The sequence below is a fragment of the Anser cygnoides genome, chromosome 3 (assembly GCF_040182565.1).
Source record: "Anser cygnoides isolate HZ-2024a breed goose chromosome 3, Taihu_goose_T2T_genome, whole genome shotgun sequence".
Taxonomy (NCBI): domain Eukaryota; kingdom Metazoa; phylum Chordata; class Aves; order Anseriformes; family Anatidae; genus Anser; species Anser cygnoides.
Genome location: NC_089875.1, coordinates 79,608,449 through 79,626,060, shown reverse-complemented (window position 1 = coordinate 79,626,060; position 17,612 = coordinate 79,608,449). Strand labels below are relative to the sequence as shown.

The following is a 17,612-nucleotide window of genomic DNA, read 5'->3' as shown; positions in this document are numbered from 1 at the left end:
ATACGTTCAGGTTCTCTATTTGCTAATGCAACCATGCTACCGAATAATTGGAAACATGAATACTTAGGCCACGGTTCCAAAAACAATAAACATCAGGTACTCAGACAGGATGGCTATATATATATACATATATACATGGATACATATATACCAATATGTCAGGTGAATATTGCTAATGTATATTTAAGGAACTGCTTTCCCTGAAGTGTTTACTGGGAGAGCTGTTAATTAGCTTTAAGCACCTAAATTACACTAAAATTCCAGTTTAGGCATGAAAGTGTTTTCCTTGATCTTACCTGAAGAGCAACCAAATTTAAATTATAAATGGGCATTTACACACTTAACTCCTATTTCATTCAGCACATGCTACGTATCTGAAACCTTGCATGAAACTGACCCTGCAACGATCACACAAGAGAAAGGCAGCAAATCAGAGTGAATGCTCACTTCTTGAGTTACAAAGTGACTGAAGGGGAACTAATTTCAGCTTCTTTTAATATCTCCCTTCAAAAGGGCCATAGACTTTTCTTCACCACTCACACTTAAACAGCCTTTACCACGATTTACAGCTATGTTACTTAGTGCAATTTGTACCCTAAAAAACGTGCAACATTTTTCACTTTCAAATACAGCCCAACACAGACACACTCTCTCTGTCCTCTCTCACCTCCCCTGCTTCCAAAGCCTGATTCAGAAGTGGGGGGAACACACCACAACAACCACTACTCAACACCATCTATCTTGGGTTTATACAGACCTATTAAGAGGAATACATTTTTTCAGGTATATAAAATTCTGACTGAACATAGTCCTGGGCAATCTGCTCTAGTTGACCCTGCTTGAGCAGAGCATTGGACAAGTCAGACTATCTGAGCTTGAGAGGTCCCTTCCAACCTAAACAGTCCCGTGATTTTGTGAAAATTTAACATTGGTATATATAAAACATAGGAATGTGACATTTTGTAATCCCATTACTTAGTTTAAAGCATCCATTTAGCAGGTCTCAGAAACCTGAGCTCCGTGAACATTAATATGTGCTCAGAAAGTGTTTCAAGCTTGTCAATAAGAAGGGTTTAATGCATGCATTTTCTTACAGTCATTTTCCTTATACTTTCAACACTACCCAACCCATCGTCCTCAGCTTCCTGAAGAACTTCTTCCTTTTGAAGAAGTCAAGACATTTTAACATTAAATAATTGCTGTGTAGTATCTTCAAATTTCTGTGATAATGTATAACTTGACTTTTTATAGTAAGATTTAAGTTTTTATATTAAATATAAGTGGCATGAGAAGAATAAGACCAGTACTTTTAACAAGACGTTTTAGAATTTACCAGGTTTACCAAATTAAAGTGCAGCTAGGGTAGGAGGCTAATGCTTTGCCAAGCTCTAACAACTGCCAAAGAGCAACAACAATAAAAGGGGATAGATAGTTAGCTACAACTATGCAAATGAAAAATAGGTTATGGGTTCAGGCATTTCACTTTGGCACAGTATGGCTCTTCACCAGAGTACTGCACTGGAGACACTGTCTCAGTGCATGTATTCCAAAATCTGTTAGTAACAACACTGTTTCCATTTGGAAGAAAGTGGTCTGTCATAAAAAACAACTTTTTCAAAATACTTACCTATCTTCCTGACAAATTTTGAATATCCTAAACTATTTATATGTAAAACAAATAAACAAAAAATCCAACCCACACAAATAACACCCACTACACCGTGTGAATGATGCAAGAGGAAATGATGTTTTCAAGAAATCTAGAACTTTAACAGATGCAAAAAACCTGGACCAACTTAACGAAACATTGCTCTTTTAAGCAATGTTTTCCCAAGTCTGAAGAAGGAATGAGAAGGTACTGGAAGGACGTCAGAGAACATGTGGTTGCAGTTTTTTTACCTGTTTTGAATTAGGTGACTCAGATATCTTGACACCAGGTGAGGCCACACCATGTCATCCCATCCAAACAGCTGCATCATTGATAGAACAGGTTGTGGCTGAAGATCTGATAGGGCTTTGCTGGGTATATCCAAAGCTAAGAGAGTAAAACCTGATTTTAAAGAGAGAAAAACATGGTACCATGTTAATGTTTTCTCGTGCATTCCTGTTTTACAAAAAAAAGCATTGAGAATTAATTAAAATCATTACTGTGCATTTCTGGAAGTACCAAAAATCTCAATTAAAACTGGGCAACAGTTCTAACGGATAGCATTTGCATACATGGCAAAATGTAGTCTCTATCCCAAGGGGTTCACTTCTTTCCTGTGAGGGTGACAGAGCACTGACACAGGTTGCCCAGACAGGTTGTGGAGTCTCCTCTGGAGATATTAAAAACCTGTCTGGATGCCATCCTGTACAATGTGCTCTAGGTGATCCTGCTTGGCATGGGGGTTGGACTAGGTGATCCTCAGAGGTCCCTTCCAACCTCAGCCATTCTATGATTCTGGGGGTTTTTAAGTCGATATAAGACACCAAATGCAAAACAGTGAAAATAACTTTTTTTTTTTAATCCTTCTTGGCCTCCCTTTTTTGTCTCCATCTACCACTTCTTCCCTTATACACACAAGTATTGCTGTGCTTTACAGAGTTGAGTTTTATTTACCTACTTTTTGTTTTTACACATCTCTCGCAGGGAAGAACTGTATTTGGAAAGGATGCACTGAGTAGAAGCTGGTATCTTTCTATTTTTAGAATAAGCTTTCAGGTATCAGAGGTTATTGTGTAAATAAAGCACTACAGACAAGCTTACTCTTGAAAAAAGGATCTTCATGTAACAGCTGCAGATCTAGAAACTGGGGGTAGTACTACTTGGCATATAGGTTGTTTTTTTTTTTTAATGAAGCACAACTTTTTGCTGTTCCTGCTAGGTCTGCTGCAGAATCTATATAAAACCCTGCTAGCATAAAAATTAAAGCACAATCATTGATGCTACAAAAGACAAATGCATTTAATGTAATGTAATCTGAAATGCCGAGCAGTTATTATGTTATAGGAAATGAGTGGCAACAAATGAGTCAGGAACACTGTCTTTGGAGGGGACCAAAATAACAGGCTCACTGGTTCCCAAATTGTCCAATTCAAGTTAAGTATCAACATTAATTTATTAAGGTAATGATTTATAAAACTGCAAGCATTGAGAAGCCCACTTTGAATTAGACAGAAAAGGCTAGTTTTCAGGAACACCAACAACGAAGCTCTTTTAATTAATGGTGTAGGGACAGACTACCTTAAGCTATGATGGACCTCACATTTCCTTATGTGCTTCAATATGAAAAAGGAGGTCATACAGAGTCCCTGCTCTGCCTTAGGTGAGGAAGCAATTTGTGCCAGTCTTCTTCCAGATTATTGCATTGTTTCTGCAGCACCAGCAGTAACACGGGTGAGGGAGAAAACGGGGACAGAAATGATAATGCAAGACCCAGGCTATTTGCCTGGCAGGGGGAGCAGGAGAGCTGTGACAGCTACTCTCTCCTCTGGGCTGCAACCTCCAAGGCAAGAAGCTCGTACCGCGTGGGAAGGGTTTGCCTTCTCCTCTGTAGTACTACCTAACATGTCTACATAAAGCAGGTCACAACTGCACTCCACTTCTCTTCAGCAGAGTTTATAATAGGTTGTTCTTCTTGCTATTCCACTGTGTTAATATAAAATAAAAAGATGTAACACCATAGGAAATGAATGAAAGTTATGACATTAAAAACCTCTTCCTTTGATTTGTATTGCTGTTTTCCATAAATGCTTCAGCAGTGTGAGGCCACTGCAGTTGCACACTGCCTCCTTCATTAATGTCACTAACTACTGTAGAGCTGATTCAAACGAAGGGTCTTTTCATGTTTCTATTACCAACTCAGTGCTTCTGAGCTTATAACTTTATCTAATTCACATCATGATGGAAAAAAAATAAATTATACTTTACTTTTCTATCCATTTAGCTATAATTTAAAGGACTATTGCAACTACAGAATACAATGCTCACTACTGACATTAAAGATCAAAATGGGATTTCCCACGTTCAGTGACATGCTGATTATCTGGCTGCACATGGGAGTTCACACGCATATGGAATATTGCACGTCAAGATTAAGACCCTTCAGTGCAAAGCAAAATGAAAAATTACACTGAATTATGACATAGTTTTATGCCATGCCATGACCATAAAGGTTCAGCAAAAGCTAACAGTCATGCAATCAACCTTTTAAAAATTGTCTTCAGATATAAAATATTACACAAAAATAAAAACTTGATTGAATCACAGCCACAGTGAAAAGATGGTTCAACACAAAGTTATAATAAGCTTGTACAAAAAGATACAAATTCTAGATACAGTGAAATAAATTATTCTCATTTATATTGTATAACATTTGCAATGTTGATTATAATCTGTGACTAGGAAGGAAAAAGAAATCAGGCTTGTATAGCTTCAAACCCCTTTGGAGTTCTCTGTTTGTATTCTATCAAGTAATTCAGCACTACAATATTTCTTCTTGTCAAAATATTTAGCAAGAATCTATTTTTATTTTTTTTTTGCATTTATGCATATTTGAGTTACCACATGTAAGCAGCAATATCCCCAAATACAAAATCCTTGAAAGTCTGTGACCCAGAATACAGCAACAAATCCAGTATTAGCATGGAGGGTCAATGCTAACCTGCAGCTGTATCAGCAAGCTGAGGCGAAGGTGGCATCTGTGACATTCTTTGGCTCTTCAAAAACGGAAAAAAATTTCTCCAGAGAGCACTGGCGACAGCAAGGTGGTGCTCTTTAGCCACTAATGGAAGCTGTGCGTTTGGGTCTGCATTCCCTGGTTGAAGTCCCTGGCTTACCCGTTTGTGCACACTCCTAGGGAGAAACAAAAACAGTGTTTACGTTCAATAAATGAAAATTTCTGATTTTTTTTTTTTTTAGAAATGCGTTTACAACTACTTCATACTGTAGAGCCTGAGAACTGGAGAATCATTTTGCGTAATTAAAACCTTTATGCAAAGACATTATGCATACCAGTTATTTGATGGATGAATGATGGCATATTAAGCACCATAAAGTTAATGTTAATTACTAATGTCAACCATTAATTATATGCTTTTTAATATGTCAGATCAAAATGAGAAATAGGCAGCTTTAAAATGAATATCTGCATTTTGCGACTGCTAGCATGACAAGCAAGTCTGCTTACAATCCAAAGCCAGATGCTTTTTAAATTTTTTTGCCAGCGAGGTTTTCAGGGTAGGGTTGTACGCAGCAAATAATGGCAAATGATTTTGATCAATTGTAAGGCTTCCTTCTGCAACCTATTTCTCATTTGTAAAACCTCTCTAGGTACGAGTTTTGATAAGGGAAAAGATTCATTTTGTCCTGATGTGCAGCAGACAATTAGGTTTGACAGCAATGCCCACAGCTTTGTTAGTACAGTAAGGACAAAAGTTACCACTACACATAACTCCCATCTCTTCCTGAGACAATGTGGCATGAATTCAATAACGCACTCAATTTTCTTTGATTCTTCTAGTACCATTCCTGCTACTTAATCTAATTTGGAAGTTGTGACTTTCTAGAGGTTTAATAGAGATATGTCTGCAGGGAATCACTGTTCTCAGAGAAATGGGGGGTGGGGGGAAGCATTAATAAATTTGTCTGGTAGAGCAGGATAGGAGGCATTATGGCACTGGGCTGATCAACTAAATAACATGCTTATTAAAAACAATCTGTAGGAATGCACTATCATTCCTGTTCCTATTTATCTTCTGGTCAACTCAATTGAGATTGTGCATTAAAGCACAGGCAGCATTATTACATTTGCTTTATTAAATTCTATAAACAGCACTGTAAAGTCAGAGTCAAGATATTTATAAGATAATGGCAAACAGCAGAGGCATTGAGACTTGCCTTAACGCTCACATATGTAGACTATAAAAAACATTTTTTTAATTGCTGTTGTCAAAATAGCAAGCATTTCACAAAAACTCTTCCCCTAGATCTTTATTCTGGGCTCACCCTAATTTGAAATAAACCAAAACAAAAATAGAAAAAAAAAAAAAAAACTCCAGTCCCTAGTTCCCTTCTGGGAATGTGGGAAAATTAGAAGAGAATTACACAACTCACAGCACTCATTAGGACATCTGAAATGGAATAATTTTAAATAAAGAGTAGGCTGGCTGCAAGGCCTTCACTTACAAGGGTTGATATTAGAAGCGCATCTCATTATATCAAATTAGTATCCAAAAATTCTGCCTAACACCTAATTTAAAGCATAAAACATACTGGCTGTCAAAGGTAACGATACCTTATGCCTGCCTGTAGGCATCCATTAGTTTCAATAGGACAGACAGTGAGAAAATTGAGTATCAGCTACTTTTTGAATGGCTACGTTTAACATACGCGGACGGGGACGTAACATTAGGGGGAATCAAGTATTTCTTAGAGAGACGGCGCTAGTCCAAACACAGGAACAGAAGCCAGGAACTCTAAACCCAACGTTTATTCCCTGTGTGGCTTCACATAAATCATACAGCCTTTGTTAGCCTCAGTTTCCCAGCCATGATATTTGGATAGTAAGACAGCTTACCCTTTAAGGATGCTGTGAAAACAATCAACGCTTAGAAAGTGAGGATTATATTCAGTATGTCAGTTGGTATTCCTATTTACAGGGCACATTATCCAAGTCAACATGAATTGAAATAGAAGTGAGATTAGCATAAAAAGTCAAGTAATACTTCTTTGGAAGTATCCCTTATTAAAAAAGGACAAAGAAAAGGGTGCAGAAATTGTGAGGTCTAGAGGGCAGGCAATGAATAAGCAAAGAAGCAGCTTAAAGCAAGACTAAAGAAGCAGGTTAAAAATAGGGTTTTCCCCATTTAAAAAAAAAAAAAGTTTAACAGTAAAAACAAAGGGACTTTCTGCTTTACTTTGTTAAGAAAGGAAAGTGCAATTCCTCACAGTGCAGAGAATAAAACTTCCAGGAGCAAATTCTGTCCTACGTACGTCCAGACTAAATTGCAAAATTGCACAAAGACCTTTTCCTCTCCTCTAAATTGCCTCTCCAAAGAAGGGTGGCTCGCATCTCCCTTAGACATCTATGCAAAGCAGAAGGGTGTACAGACTTCCAAAGTAAGGTAATATATCTCTGTGTCAGTGGAAGGGCAACACGTACAAATCAGTATTTATGTTTATTCATAGTAACCTACACAAATGCTTGCAATAAGGGAAATGCTTAGAATCGATGGAGCATCAATGCGTGCTGCAGCTCTTGTAGCCAGCTACTTCTACGAATAAGCAAATTTAATTCCATAAAAATGCAGATAAACACAATTTTACCTTTTATTCAGGCTTCCACATTCTTCTAACAGTAGACAAGCAACCCATAAAACATCACTCCATTTCTGAAAACATATACATCTAGTTTTCCATTACGTTAAGACCTCTGGAACCACTGGTTGCCTCATTACAATGGTAATAACTTGGTGGGGATTTTTACTTGTCTTAAATCCCGGATTTTCTACTTCTGCAAAAAGGGATTGTTTTTTGTTGTTGTTGGTTGTTTGTTTTTCTATTTTGCTATCAGATAAAATAAACCCTGGCTTTATAAAAGAAGGGAATGTTTGTGGTACATGAATGAGGACTGTGCTGGTTGTATATATAATAATGGCAGTATGCAGGATTTTGTGTCCTACATTTGGTTAAGGAACTGCAACCATTTATTTGGACACAAGTCTTGTAAACACACATCCTGCCTTTGCTACTTCAAGCCTGGATTACTAAAATTGAGTGAAAATTTAGGTCAAACTGGAGAAGACACAAAATGCTAAAGCCTACACAAATAATGGAAACACGAGTCACTACTAGTCCATTACCTGCCATGGCTACCTATCAGCCTCCAGACATAAAAAAACCCATCATTTAATTTGAACCACAAGGGCTTGGGACTCCGTAACAGTGACAGAACCCCTCTCCCCTCCTGCCAGTATTACCAGGGACACACGCTACCATCCTCAGAGGCTCCCAGCCCATAAATCCAGACACTGGTTTCTTCACAGATGGTGCTCCCAGACCACGTCAGGCCACCCATAGCATCCACAGAGCTCAGATGCACACCACAGCCAAGATTAAACCCGGGCAAGTCTTTTTAGAAGACCTGAATGACCTTTTGATGTTGAAGCAAGCAAATAAATAATAAAAAAACACGCCTGCAGAACCAACACCCTCGGATAAATCTAGGCAGATCGAGTAGAAATGTATGAGTATTTCTAACATGATAAATGGCTTTGATGTTTAGAATTTCAACTACTAATGTCAGTTCTTTCAAAGAGAAGTCAGCAGAAGTAAAATGAAACAAAGCTTCATCACACCTCGATTCAGAGATGCGTATTAGGGCCCTTGTGCTCTCTGCAGACCAAAGGACTAGAATGACACTTGAACTTGGAAACTTCCCTCACAAAACTGCCCCTTTTTGCCTCAGCATCAGAAGTTTTGCATTTTGATATTCTGACAATAAACGCATTGTGCCTTAGTCTTATTTTAATGTTTTCATTAAGGTGTTAAAAGCAACAGATTTGGCTGGGGGAAGCTGAGACTTCTTCAGATATGGGATAGCTATGAAGATTTCAGCATACAGAATGGAAAAGATATGGGAACAAAAAATGTGAGAGTTTGGATTTTAGTGAAGACGACAGACCAGCCTTACATCCTCTCAAGAAATCCCAGACACAGAAGTTATGTCAGCTACTCAGAAGTGTGCATGGTCCCAGTAACTACTTCTACCCCAAATCAAGCTGAAAGAGATCCTTGCATGTCCCTCCACATGCTTTCGAAAATAATTCGGTATATGTATTCATCCAGTTGCCTATTGTGCCATTTAGTTCCATGATAATTATAGAAAGTCTCAACTATAGCACTTATTTCATTGATCCATATGGATGCCAGCCCCCATGTTGACAAACTCACTGTTCAACTTCTATTTAGCAACTGGCTCATAAGCATTTACTTATTTTTATGTCTGTGCTTCAAATATGCAATTTTCACTAAATATATGTACGTTTCTGAAATCATAACCTGTTATACTACCATAAACTGTAATGCAAAGTGTGAAGGAGAACACATTTTTAGAGTGCCTTAATTACTTTTGTGCAGAATTTTTCAGTACTTGTTTAAAAAAGAAAAGCTAGTTTAAACATGGGTGGCATTCAAAAAGGCAAGGACCAAATGGACACATCTGGGCTCACGCCCACTTTCATGTAGGATCATGGAGTTCTGCCATGGGGCAACCTAGGTGTACACCAGCTCCCCCCTACTTTTTTCCAAGTTTCCAGTAGAAATTAAATCTGGGGATATGTGACATAAAAAATTGAGGTAAGGTGTGGACAAGTCACTGACCTGGACCACCTGGGGAGGAGGAGAGAGGTGCTGATCTGGCACCATGAAGAACCTTTCCACCAGAAAAAAACAGTGCAGCACCGCACCAGGCTACCCCAGGAGGCAGTTGAGTCTCCACCACCTTGGAGACTTAGCTAGAGAGAGCCATCGCTGATGTCACCTAATGTAGGTGACAGTCTGTCTTTGAGCAGAACGTTGTTCTACAAGACCCCTTCCAACCACCATTTCTATGATACCTGTAACGCAACTCGGTAATGCTCAGTTTAGATACAGACCAGCTTTTAATGTACCAGACTGGAAATCATGAACTAAACTTAATAGCCAGCTTTTACTTCTCCAATATATGGGACAAGGTGGAACCTAGCGAAGAAATAAGTAATAGCCTGCAATTGAGAATCATGATTTCAAAACTAGTTCACAGGAAGTGATGAAAAAAGACATGAAAAGTCACCTACCTCCAAGTCTGAATTAACAAACTGTGTGATCCTACTTCTCTTATAGATGCAGATTCATGAAGTGAACCTGGATTCACACAAGTGGCACACTAGTTGCAGAGTGCTTGCACAGGGGCACACCTAAAGGAAAATGCCCCAGCCTGACCACGCTCAGAGATCGGTGGAAAGTCATAGATGTGGGTTTCTGAAATCCCATGGTGAGGGCTTTTGGCTTCTTGATTACTGGTAAATGATGTCTCCACTTGACCTAATGCATAAAAAGGCGAACCTTCTTTCTCCTGTGCATGGTTTTGAATGCAGGTAGGCAGGGTTGCAAGCTCTGCGCTGAACTCTTAGTTATCAGCGTTTATTAGGTGCACTGATAGCATGCTTACAAGAATTCTAAGTGCCAAAACATAAAGTTTATGGTCTCAAAGTACCTAAGCTGGATGATAAACAGCTAAGGACTGTGAAAACAGCCTTAGTGTCTTTGGGCACACGCATTACAAGTTTAGGTACCTAGAGAATGTCAATGGTTAAAATGAAGTCCCCTGCACCCTTTCAGACACTTCCACGTTTAGGCAGTTTCTGTGGAACATGTGCGAAGGCAGGTGACTAAATTCTACATAAGTCTGATTCAAACATCGAAATCCTCTTTTAAATCTGTTTCTAAGCTCTTTGGGACACAAGTTCTTTCTGCATCCCTTCATATTGCACACAGTATACTGAGACTGGTACGACTGCAGCAGCAGCTCAGCAGAAGTAATCCCACCTCAAATCAGAATCTCTCAATTCAAGTTGTTTCCATAGCTGCAATATATATATATACAAAGTACCTATAACGTTCCTTAATACTTGAGCAACAGTGTTTTCACTCTGATAACTGAAAAAAGAAAGCACAATTTTAAACCATCTTTAGGGAAATAAAAACTAGATTTCAGAAGGATAAGCAACATGAGAAACTTAAGGCCAAAACCAAAATTTCCCACTCATTAAAATAAATGTCTGAAGAAAAAAATGTTCATAATGAAAGTGTCAGCGCTGTGCATGCCACAATGATAGCATCACCACCACCACCACCAAGCTATAATGCTGACTGTACAAACAGAACTGGAGAAACCATGATAAAATATTATCAAACATTAACATGCCGCCATCAGCACAGTATTTATAAAATTATGTTTCAGTGTTCTTCCTTCAGTTTAATCTGCTTCAATAATCCACAATAAACTGCATGTTTAAATGTTTACAGAAAAACAGATGTCAGAATAATATGCCTGGTTATGTATGCGTGTGTTGATCACTGATTGGTGCGATGAGGGAAAAAGGGAAGAAGGATGCTTTTCAGAACTGTAACAACCAGGACTTTTATCAAATGCTTTAATTTATCCATTTGTGCTTAAGCTTTTACAGCACAGGCTTGCACAAAATCACACGTGTCAGTGTTACATGTCTTACCAGGCACAACGTGAAGCATAGCCAAAGTGAGGTCTTACATGTTGGATGAGATACAAAGAAATGAGAGGAGGGATAAAAGGATGGAATGGTTAAAAAGCAGGGCACAAACAGATCTTCCACTCCTGAATCTTAATTCCCAAACTTCTCACTTAGTAATCACATCGCTGTCTTTTGACCTGGAAGTTCCCTAGGTATCCACAATTCAGCTACACATCCCTAAATGTCCATAAACGCCTTGAGCCGAGCGGCCAGCCCATAGTCTCCATCTACTGGGGCTCAGAAATCTGATCACGACTAACCCATTCCAATCCAGGCAGGGTATAGCAGTAGCTACCTTCATTTAAAAAATCAAGAAAAAAAGTGTTCAGGTATTAATATAACAAACAATGAATCACAGCCTCAGTGAGCAGGGCACTTGGGTCATTTTGACAAATTATTTTGGGGATTCAGCACTGCTGCTGGGACTGGGAGTTTCACATTAAGTACATAACGGAAAAAAAATACCCAGAACAAGGAAGGAATGGAAACCATGATGCTCTTCTCTCCCAGTATTATGTCCTAACCATGAGGTAACAGCTATTTAATCCTTTGGACTATCTGCTGTTTGTTATTAAAAAACGTAAGAAATTAAATACAGTTTAAGCACACATCTTCAGCACTGGGACTCTGCAGTAGTTCCAAGCACACTGAACCTGCTCCTCAGGACACTGGACCAGTCATTTCTGGTGGACTCAACCCTGCAATGCACATCTTCTGTAGGCTTGCAGTAGACCAAGCCCCATGCAGGAGGCAAGATTTTTTTTTTTTTGGGGGGGTGTCAAACCTACTTTCCCCACATGCTTAGAAAAGGAGCAAAAGTGCTTAACTCTGGGTGTTGATTTTCACGTTAAGACACACACCTACCATGCTGACAGCAAACCAACTAATCTGTGGGCAGCTAATTTCTTCACTGGAGCTGTAGTTTATGTCTTTGGAAGCAAAGCTATCAAAATGTTCCAAGTGGTTTGATTTTAGATGCATGCTGCACATGCCAAAGTAGTTGCTGCTGGGCTGGATCTGTTACTCTGTAAGGCCATCAGATCCTTACAACACCGGAGAGCCTCCCACTATCTCAGAGCAGAGGCCTGCCAAGCTCCAGTGTCCTCCTAGCTCATCTGAATGGAGCGGGCAGGCAAGAAGATGGCCTATAGCTCTGGAGCAAAAGGCCAAAAAATGCCAAAGTCACCATAACTGGTACCCTGTATGGGCCACCATTAATGGCTTTAAACTAAAAGAGGGGAGGTTTAGATTAGAGGTCAGGAGGAAGTTCTTCACTCAGAGGGTGGTGAGGCCCTGGCACAGGCTGCCCAGAGAAGCCGTGGATGCCCCATCCCTGGAGGTGCTCAAGGCCAGGCTGGATGGGGCTTTGGGCAACCTGGTGTGGTGGGAGGTGTCCCTGCCCATGGCAGGGGGTTGGAATTAGATGGTCTTTAAGGTCCCTTCCAACCCAAACCATTCTATGATCTATGATAACATCATAGGACTGACGATCTTCAGAGCATAATTTAAAGCACTCATTTACACATACAGAGAAAATAAAAATGCCAGGGTATCTAGCTTAGGCTGTAAAAGACACACAGAGATATTAGGACAGCATTTCAGTTAGGACAGCTTCTCTTTAAAGTCTTAGCAAATCATTGGTATAATCATTGGTATAAGTTCCTCCACCCAATAATCCCCATCAAACTGTTTTTTGTTGTTTTTTTTTTTTTTACACACACATTAGGAAAACACTGCCCCTAAACATCCTAAAATATATTTTGCATTACGTTCCTATAATTGAAAAAATGCTTACTGATAAAATAAAAGGCTACAGATCCTCTCAATTTACCACCCATCAGTCACTGCCTGAGCAGCAGCAGACCGCACCCTCTTTCTTACTGAACATCCAGTAGGCTTATATGGAGGCATTCCAAGTCTTTCATCGAGGGTACAAATCTTCAAATCTCAGTGGAAAACCTACTATATTCCTATTGTTAGTGGTCATGGACAGAACAGACTCAACAGTTAAGCTTCTAATGTGACAATTTATATAAGGAGAGTAATTAAAGTTTATTAAAAATCCAGATAACCTTCCCCAATCAAACCAATGAATGCCCATGAGCACTCAAAACAGACGTGAATTTAGCTCAGGGTCACTTTTCCAAGTTAAACAATATCAGCAGAAAACACCTCAAACTAAATGAACCTGCTTAGTTACTACACATATTCGGGAAATTACATAAACCTATTTAAAATACAAATATTTTAAGAACAGTTAACCACTGCTGACAACTATTTCTTTCCTTAAAGTGATTTCAAGACTAAAGCCAAGTTTCATTTCTCAGACATTATTTGGGATATTCACCAAAATTTACAAAAGAGTGGGGAGAGTATGACAGATCCTCTTAAATTTGTAACGTGAGTACAGCAGCAGCAATATTTTCTCACCTTACCTGACTGTGTATTAGTAAATATGATACAAGTTGTCAGTAATTAAAAAAATCATAAGAGCTAAGTTCCCTAGCTGTTGACAGTATAATTATTTAATGTCCTTACAAGCAACTATATTTTATGACTATTTGGGGAGGGAGTGAGGGTTGCTTTATGTATCTTCCACAAGTCAGTCAACTGCACAATTAAAAGCATTTGTTTGTGCTACATTTCGACATAAAACTAAAAAGTAAATCAAAACCAGCACTCTGTATAAAGCTTTACAAGCTTAAGGTAATATTTAAAAAAACTATGACAAAAAACAACCATTGCAATGGACCCTATAATAAGCAAAAATGGAAAACATCCTCTACTCAAATTGTAAGTAAATGTTCATAGCATATTATATTTTGCAACAGATGCTGTAATACATCACTTGGCAGCTACTTCTTTTGAGAAATCTGACTCAAGGATCATGGCTTTTCATTGTCCGAACTCATACAGAGGTATTTGATAGCTATGTTCTTCACTAAATTCTTTAGATTTAAGTGTAACAGTACAAAAAGCACATAGCATGAAAAAAAAAAATGAACTGAAAGTCTCAGGTTTTAAGACAGTCTATTTTCCCACAGCAATATGGAAACAATGATATGTTATGACAATTAACCAGCAAAGTTACTTTTCTTTGCTTGCCCCTTTTTCCTGGATTAAGCAATCACTGGAATCAGTAAAAGCAATCTTGACCTAATCCATTTCGAAGTTTTTAAACCAAGCTTTCAAAGTAAGAGGTGTTAGCTTGTCAAGCTGTAGTATTTCTGAGCATGGTCAAAGCTACAAAAAAGGCACCCACTGCAATTTAACCATTCTAGATATATAGGGCTGAGCAAGATGATCTTTCTTAGCATTTCCCATCAGGAGGTCACAGTCCAAAATTAACTTTGTCATGGGTATTCTCTGCCTCTTGCACAAGTATTATGATTCTACATCCTTTGAAATGTTAAATATTTTCATTTTGGGGACTTATCCTTCTGGAATTTTAGGAGGCACACATAGAAGGCGACAAAGGCAACTCAATAGTCAGGTGTAACTCGCCAATACTCTTATTATTATTAAACTGGAAGCCAAAAGCTGTGCCAGGGCTAAAGCAGTCCAAGTCCAAACATTCCCACCCTTTACTGGAGGGCGACAAAAGTTCCCAGGACAACATCACCAGATTTTACAGAGACAAGAGGATTAGAAAGTCTGTATCAAAACTCATGGAGTTGAAGGAAGAAACATGGAAATCCTTCAAACAGGAAAGCTGGCAGACAGCAAATGCTGAAAAGTTTAACTCAGAAAAAAAAAAAAAAAAGAAGAAGAGAAAAAAACAGCAATGAAGTGACCTCCAAGCACAACCATCTCTCTCTCTTGTATTATAGCACTTCTTTCATCACATTCTTCCTTCAGCGACCTCTCCCCCATGCACTATATGGTGGAAAAGAGACCTGGAGAATGCAATGTGATGAGCCTGTCCTGTCCTTCTGACTCTCCCAGATGACTGTGGACGCAGCGAGACTTGCAATGATCCAGGCCAAACAGATGCCATAATCGTGAGATGCAACTGAAAGTTGTCGTATGAACACTACAAAGAATTTTCCATCTGTTGCTTGATGGAGATAAATAAATGGAGAAATGGGCCAGCAGCCTACCCAAACCACCTCTTATTTAATTACAAGAAATAGCACGTATTTGAAAAAGACCTAGCTCAAAATAAATTAATGGAAAAAGAAAAAGGAAATCAAGCTTCAAATTCATTACAGGCTGGATTCCCTAAATCCTAAATCCAGCAAGTGTCACCAAAAACGTGATTCTACAATGTGCAATACTGGAGACAGGGCAATAAGTTCTAATAATTTTCTGTGAATTTAAATTCAAATTTCAGAGAAAAGGTGTTCATTAATAGGCCTGTATTCATCAGAGATAGAAAATCTCAATGCATTTTATATTGCTTCTTCAGTCTACTGGCACAGATGTAATACTGTTTCTTTATTTTCAGATGCAGAATGCTAGGATTTATTTTTTTTTTAAATTACTCTAAAACATTGCTTGCATTCTAAAATAAATGTGTAATACTTTCTTAAAACATTCAGCATTTTATCAGCAGACAGCAAAAGTTCCTTAGTTAACCTCTAATTCATTTTTAGGACATAGATAAATGATGAGTATTCCCTGTGTATGTCCACTTGAAGAAGTGTCCAATGCAACATCTGCAGAACCACACTAATAAAAAGTATTTATCTGCATGTCACAGAACTCATCTCTTGAGATCAGAGGTTCTCACCTTCCCTGGAATGGAAAGCGTTAATGCTCTGAATAAAAGGTTTTCAACTGCAGTTGAATCATGTGAAGATTATCAATAGCAGCAATGTACAAAGGAGCTTCAGCAAGGTTACTGAGTTTAATATAATCCTCTCTATAGCTAAGCACAGTAATAGAGAACCCTGTATTAGCTGTGGGCAGCATGTTGTGTGTGCTCAGTAAGACTTTTAAAATATACAGGGAGAACAAGAAATCCCCAACATCTTTATTACGCTCAAAGACAAAGTAAAGTTATTAACAAGAGACACAAAACCCTAAAACACAAAGGTACAGAAAAAAAACCCACAAACATCCAGAGCTGCAGAATATTAGTTAGCACTCTCTCCTTAATCTCAAAGGGTGTAACTACATCGCCAAAAAGACAAGTTGCTAGGAGTGTAATTTAAATGCAAGCAACAAATGCGCTAGACTACTTTGGCTAGGTCTACTGGGAGGGAATATTATGTCCGCTTCAGCCACCCCAGCAAATTTGTGCCAGACAGCTGTTGTCTTTTGCTAACCACATTTAACTAAGATAAGGTTGAAAGAGCATCAAAGACAACATAACCTGTGCGAATGCTGTGCAACTCATTCACGTTTCAGCTTGTGGAAAAGTCTCGGCAAAATCCTGCAGCTAATTTGAGCTCAACTGCAATTTACCTTCATTGCCTTCACCGCTATTGAGGCGAGTTGGCTTCCCCCCAGTCCTACACAGGCATACACTAAGACTGAGGTTTTCATGGTATCTTTAATGCACAGGCAGCAGAAACTGGAACATGTGCACCCACAGGCACATAGCTACCCTCCTCTGCTGATCCAGAATATCTTCTCAGGACCCAGGAGAGCCAGTCCTAGTACTACAATAGCTTTGACCAACGTAACAAAAAATTCCCCAGTAAGTTCCCCTATCAGACACAGAACTTGAAAACAGTAAACCTATCATCCTCTACTGCACTGTTTTGTGAGGATCCTCTTGGAAATGGATCAGGAGCAAGCAGTGAGCTAGCTGCACATGCTGACTCATAAATAGCAGAGTGTAGGATTCAAAGTACGTTCATCACGCAATTGAAATATTCTTTACAAGAAGCAGACATTCGGTCATGTGGCAGTCTGTAGGCACATCGTTTTGTCTGATGGGAGATTAAAAGAAAAAACAACACAAAACTCTTAACCACCATCAATAGGACTTACTGAATGAACAAGAAGTTAGCAAGCACTGTGGTGGTAAATGCCATATGACAGATATTTCCTCTCACAACACGGAAAGGGCCTATAGGAGTCATTGGGAGCTCCATGCTCAGCCCTGACTGCAAGGAAGGTCACCCTTTGGTTTGGGGATTTTTGTTCATTTGTTTTGTTTTAAACACGGAGTCATCCTTTATACAGAATACTTGCTAGAAAACTACTGAGAACTTGCAATTACATTTCTATAACTTTAAATGATAGGGACATTAAAAAAAAATTCAATGCTAAGCTTGCTTTCCAAAGTATTTTATGTTTGAAAGAACAAAGTCTAAATCACTTCAGATGATCTCTAATCAAGTTCCTACCCCATTAAGAACACAAAT

General features: G+C 38.8%; 1 protein-coding gene across 1 annotated transcript in view; it reads right to left on the bottom strand.

Moving 5' to 3' along the window:
• MMS22L (MMS22 like, DNA repair protein) overlaps positions 1-17,612 on the bottom strand; it is a 95,690-nt gene that overhangs the window by 21,532 nt on the left and 56,546 nt on the right. The window contains exons 15-16 of the mRNA XM_048066560.2: positions 4,647-4,837; positions 1,900-2,050 (exon numbers count right to left, since the gene is read on the bottom strand). Coding sequence (XP_047922517.2) covers positions 1,900-2,050; positions 4,647-4,837 — 342 coding nt within the window. The remainder of the gene's footprint in view (positions 1-1,899; positions 2,051-4,646; positions 4,838-17,612) is intronic.